The sequence below is a fragment of the Miniopterus schreibersii genome, assembly GCF_964146895.1.
Source record: "Miniopterus schreibersii genome assembly, chromosome: X".
Lineage (NCBI taxonomy): Eukaryota > Metazoa > Chordata > Mammalia > Chiroptera > Miniopteridae > Miniopterus > Miniopterus schreibersii.
This window is the reverse complement of record NC_138104.1, coordinates 27,747,426-27,752,870: the sequence shown is the minus strand read 5'-3', so window position 1 is coordinate 27,752,870 and position 5,445 is coordinate 27,747,426. Positions and strand designations below refer to the sequence as shown.

The following is a 5,445-nucleotide window of genomic DNA, read 5'->3' as shown; positions in this document are numbered from 1 at the left end:
GTTTAGGGAAGTAAGACTCTCTCAAGGAGCCAAAATGGAAATTTCTACAATTTAGGTGCTTTTGGTGAAATCTTTTCAAAGTTCTCCTGTAGGAGCATCAATTAACTAACATTGTCAGATGACCTTTTGCTCTATATAGCAACTTTCAAAGATTTTCTGATGGCAGTCATAGGAAGTTTAGAGGTCAATGTATTCCTACTCTGATTGGGGAATATGTTGTCAAGTAGGAGCCTATCAAATCACATGTAACAGGGCATGACTTAGTGACAGGCTCCCAGATCACATTTTACCCAGATAGTGAGAGGCCCATGAGGGCAGGGAATGCAGCAACAATAGAAAGGGTAGCAGCTCCCCTCAGCAGTCATCATTGCCTTCCTCACAGGCTGTGGGGAAGCTGCCTCCAACATGGCTGAGCCTTCCTCTGAGGCCTCTTCTGGGGAATTCCTGAGCCCGAACGAGTCCAGGGAAGTGGTCCCGAAGATCTCAGAGCAGAAGAAGCCCAGGGGCTTCCTTCCCTATCCAACCCCGGCCTTGGGTGTTCCATCCCGTTAAGTTGAAAAGCACTTTCCAGAGACCAAGAGAGTTCAGCTAAAATTCCAGCCCTGATTCACTTTAGATCACTTCAGACCCTGTGTTTTCATTTCTTTATTTTTGACCTCTTCTCCCAAATGTTCTCAAATTCTATTATTCCAACCCTATGGAAAATCACCTAGCATTCCCCAGTCAGGACCCACCTGATGTGGACAAAAAAGTGCCATTTCCATGAGACAAATCTGCTAGAGCAGCTTTCTTGTACCCACCCTTTTTTTTTCTTCTGAAAAGTGTACACTTATGTACTTCCTTAGATGACCACCAAGAATGAACCACAGGAGCCTTAACATAGTGATTATATGCATTATTTTATTGCTACATTAGAAATGAAAATAAACTGTGAGAAGCTGCAAAAGCATGCCACTTCATGAAGATTATGGAGCAATGGAGGCATCAATTGTAGACTGTTACAAGTGGCTTATTCTATAGGGGGTACAAGGTCATCAATGGTGAGATTATTGACAGCACCTGCCAGCTGGAATTTATATACCAAAGGAAAATTTTAAAATGTAGATAAGGCAACATTGGTTACCTTTGACCTCTTAGCCAGGAAGTATGGGTGAGAAGACATCAGAAAATGCCTAAAATCTCTACAACACAAAGGTTTACAAAAAACAAGACACTAAGACACTCAGGCAATGTTGAAATTTACTTTTGGGAGAAGACCCTCATTTTACGATGTTTGAACACACTCTCTTGCTGGATAGCTGGGGAAAAAACAAACAAAAAATCATTAAGAAGGCATTTTCCTAAGATTAAAGTCAGTTTTTCCCCCCCAAAAAGGCTCTTTGCCAAGTCATTGAAAGCTGTCAACATGCTTTAAATTTAGAATGCCAAGGCACTAACCACAAATCCTCAGTCGTGTGTGTGTGTGTTTGTATGTGCACTTTAATGACTTGAACATTCATTAGACTCTGCATGAACTGTGGGTTATTTTCCCCCACTTGAGAGGTAGATAAATACTTTTGTCATTTTTTCCATGGGTATTCTGAGAATGAAGAGGAAATGAAGTATTTTCCTCAGGTTTATCTATCACTATACAATTAGGAAGTTATGCCCTTTCAGACAATTTTGACTAAAATTGGAAATTTCAAATAATGCTGTCATGATAATTTTACTCCAACCCTTTAGCTTGAAGTTTCTATAGCACACTATAATTCAGAAGGCCAAAAAATGATCCTTTTAATCCCTGGGATACTTTAATATGTATACCCAAGATCTAAACTGGTTCTCCCACTTCATCTTGTCAGTTAGAGAAGGCCATAACCACAGTTTGCATGGCTCTTTAGGGATGAGATCATAGACCCAAATTACTAGATGCAGAAAAATGCCAAATAATTAAAAATTGGACAAAGTTAAGATGTTTCCAATGTTAAATCCAATATTCCAGGATTGGTTTAAATGTGGTTTTTAGTAATTTTCCAACAAAAACTAGGTTTTTTATTCCCCCATTATTAGTACAACCTATTTTGTAAGAACCACTTACATATGCCAAGTTAAAAAACAATCTTATAATTTAAATGGTATATTAAATACATTGGTATTATATTGCTTAGTTTGTGGTAAATTTTATTAGAAGAGTTTATTTACTGAATGTATCAATTTTCACCATTTTTTGTCTCAACTAGAAAGCCCCATGACTTACTTTCCTTTGAGGGAAGAGTATTTTTTTCTTTGGTATTAGTTTTCTTCAGTTTTGACCTGTCAAACTTCTCCACTTCAGACAAGTCTGGCTTATCACTCATCTTGACCTAAAAAAAGACTGAAAAAAACAACAACCAAAAAACAAACCTTATCTGGTAGAACTATTATCACACTAAGGAATAACAGCTAATATCAATGTGTATTTTACTCACAGATTTTCAATAAGAAAACAGCATATATCTGAGAAAAGTCACACTTTTATTAAAATATTTTGAATTCCACACCATCATTATCCCATTTCTGATAGGCAGTAAATGCCACTGGATCAGGATACACTAGAAACCAAGATGCTCTAGAAACTCAGAGCCAGTATGTCTGACTCTTAAAATCACAGCAGAGGTAAAATGGAGGTGATAGAAGCACAAGATCAGATGGACACAGAAGAAAAAAGAAAGACTGGGTTTCACCAGTTAATGAACTTGTTACAGGAGATGGCACTACTTGAGCATCTTCACTTTGCATTTAATTTCTTTGAGGGGAGGGCATTTTTCTTGGAGGTTAGGAAGCAGAACACATAAAAAGGGTAGCATAAGTTGGACTAGTTTCTATCCATTTTATTTGCCCAAAGATAAGATTAAGGAGCTCCAGTAAGAGAGGAAGGGATTTAATCCAGTCATAACTAATTACAGGTTTCACAATAGCTCCCTGTGGCACTGGTTTGTAAATGCTGTCAGAAGGCACAGCTAATTAGGGTCAGACCATAGGCTTTAGCAGAATAGGATAAACCAGACTTCATTTTTATTTTATTTCACCACGTTTTCTCTGCAAAGGAAGAGGCAAGGAGATGAGGCTAGGAGAGGAGGTGCCCTGTCACCATTCGGGTTTGTCCCAGAGACAATAGTAGGCCCCAGAGACCAGAGCTCTCATTCTCGTGCCTGACCCCACACTGGTGGGGGTAATGTATATCCAGTGCCCAGAATAGAATGGAGGGGCCCCAAGCAGCCAAAAGTCCCAAATATGCTTCCCTTCTGTCAGTGTCACCCTAAGACCCTCCCTTGACCAGCTATCAGACGCCAATCTCCAGAGGTGAGACTTCAAACAAATAATAATAGGGCTGGGCGCATAGGCCAGTTTGTTGTTAGCAGTTTGTTTACATTTTAAATTAAACTATCATTGTTGTTGGGCGCCCAGCCTAACCTGTTAACCACAGGAGCAGAGAAAGTGAAGGACCAGCCCCTAAGGACCCATTCTGGATGGCACCTGAACTCCTTGTCCCCCGAAGCATCTTACCTGAAGCCAAAGCAGAAGGGCAGCTCTGGGGGCCGTCCCCTCTGGCCTTCTAGGGACCCACCCGGGAGAACTCGGCTTCGGGAGCAGAAGGCGGTGCCACAGAAGACAAAGGCGCCAACTCTACAGATCTGAAACACGGGTCCCACCCTGGCCTCCCTAGTTCCAGAAGGCCTGAGTATTTCCCTGCCCGTGGCCACCGCGCCCTCCTGTCCCTATAGTCAGTCCTCTGGCTCCGGCTGGAGCTGCCTGTCCTCACCTGAATACTGGAAGACCGGAGAAAGGTAGACGGCTGGGGCGGGGGCAGCACTCAGCACACTGGCCAAGATTAGCCATCCCTCGCAGAACCCTGCAGGTATAAACCACAGGTGAAGGCCCTGCCCCTGAGCACACCCCAGCCCTCTACGATTGGTCGAGGGATCCTAGGCCCGCCTTTTCTCTCTTCCCACCACTTTAGCCCTGCAGGCCTGAGTCTACTGTCTCCGCTCAGGACCTCACCCATCGCAACAGGGTTTTGATGACATCATACCAGACCCACCTCCCTAGACCTGGTCCAATCCCTCTCTGATCTGTCCTGGAAAGGATCTCCAGCAGGCCTGCCCCTGCATCTCCAGCTACTTCCTCTTTCCTTCTTCCATCTTCCCAGGCATACCCACTCCTCCATGATAACAGGGGCGAGCAGACTCTTCTGCCCAGTTCTCTTCGAATGTCTGGAACTACAAGAACCAAACTAAAGGAGTCCTAGTCAGGCTTCCTTGTCTTTTCATAGCCATAGGAGCTTAAATATCCTGCGACGACCAAACAATGGCAATGCTGTTGTCTGTTTTAATCTTTGGCTAGGTCATGGAGGAGGGGTGCTCAGAAGAGCCTGGATCATTCACCCCACAGCTGGACATTTCTGTGATACTGGTGTTCTCCTATGTAAATATCACATTTTCAATTTTCTTAGCCACTAGGCATGGTGGTAGTCAGTTTAGGGTAATCAGAGGAGAATCTTTTGAGGCTATTCATCTTTATATCCTGATCCCTAGCACTTTGGTTATCCCACAGGAAACACTAGATAAATACCTGTCTTTAAACTGAAGTAATAAATCCATGATAGAGCAGAAAATTTGGACAGCAGCACCACCCAGTGTCTATGTTGGGAGAGAAAAGTGAGGACCTGGTAATTAGTTGAAAGGACTAAATCTTCAAGGTCATTTTCTGGATACTCACCCAGAACCTTAGACCACTGCGGTAAAATGGAAATAGGGCTATGTCTTTAGCTTGCACCCCATATTTTCCATTTGGCTCATGTATGGTGGTAGAGTTCCACAAAGATCAGCAATCACTCCACAAGGATTTCTCAAGCCTTCCTCATCTCTCTCCATTTACTTTTCTATGCTCTTGTAGCACATTGTGTTAACTTGAGAAGTTTGTATGTTGGGGAAACTTTTAAAAGAGAAAGGCAGACTCATTCAACAAATAATATTCATTAGTATCTATAATGTCCCAGGCATTATATATAATGAACCAGTGTTTCCACAACTCAGATTTGAATGTTGTTAACATTTGAGTATATTTACTTTGTCTTTTTTTAAGGTATAAAAACGTTACAGAGAATTTGAGGCATCCTTGCCCCTTGTCCCACAGCTATCCACCTTCCCATTTCCCCAGGGGTAATTCTATCCTGAATGTGAAGTGTAATTTCAAGCCCACTTTTCTATCACTACAGATTTTTGTGATCTCTGGTTCCCAGAACAATATGGAGAAATGCGTGAACCAGTGCTCCAGGTGTAAGACTGAACTTCCACATCGCTTGGGGTGTACAGAAACCACAGTCACCCACCACCCCTTCCCTAACCCAAACTTCAAAATCCTGTCACCCCTATCTGCCTTGAATTCATCAGACCTCATCCAATGATGATGTTTATCTCCATTTGT

The 5,445-nt window shown here is 42.4% G+C and overlaps 1 protein-coding gene across 2 annotated transcripts; it reads right to left on the bottom strand.

Annotated features, from left to right (window-relative positions):
* Positions 1-897: 897 nt before the first annotated feature.
* Positions 898-3,893, bottom strand: LOC308551214 (thymosin beta-15C-like). 2 transcript variants are annotated; one of them, XM_081125639.1, is made up of 3 exons: positions 3,782-3,893; positions 2,233-2,353; positions 898-1,298 (listed from the first exon to the last, which is right to left on the bottom strand). In XM_081125639.1, the coding sequence occupies exons 2-3, from the start codon at positions 2,334-2,336 to the stop codon at positions 1,265-1,267; spliced, it is 138 nt and encodes a 45-aa protein (XP_080981765.1). In that variant the 5' UTR covers positions 2,337-2,353; positions 3,782-3,893; the 3' UTR covers positions 898-1,264. The 2 variants fall into 2 exon arrangements, with proteins under 2 accessions (XP_080981765.1, XP_080981764.1); XM_081125638.1 differs by having other exon boundaries at positions 2,237-2,353.
* Between the last annotated feature and the right edge of the window lie 1,552 nt (positions 3,894-5,445).

Coding starts and splice junctions, on each gene's coding strand:
- LOC308551214 (XM_081125638.1), bottom strand. CDS start 2,336: ATGAGTGATAAGCCAGACTTGTCTGAAGTGGAGAAGTTTGACAGGTCA. Junction 1,299..2,236: donor TACTCTTCCCTCAAAGGAAA/GTAAGTCATGGG, acceptor TTTTTTCCCCAG/CTATCCAGCAAGAGAGTGTG.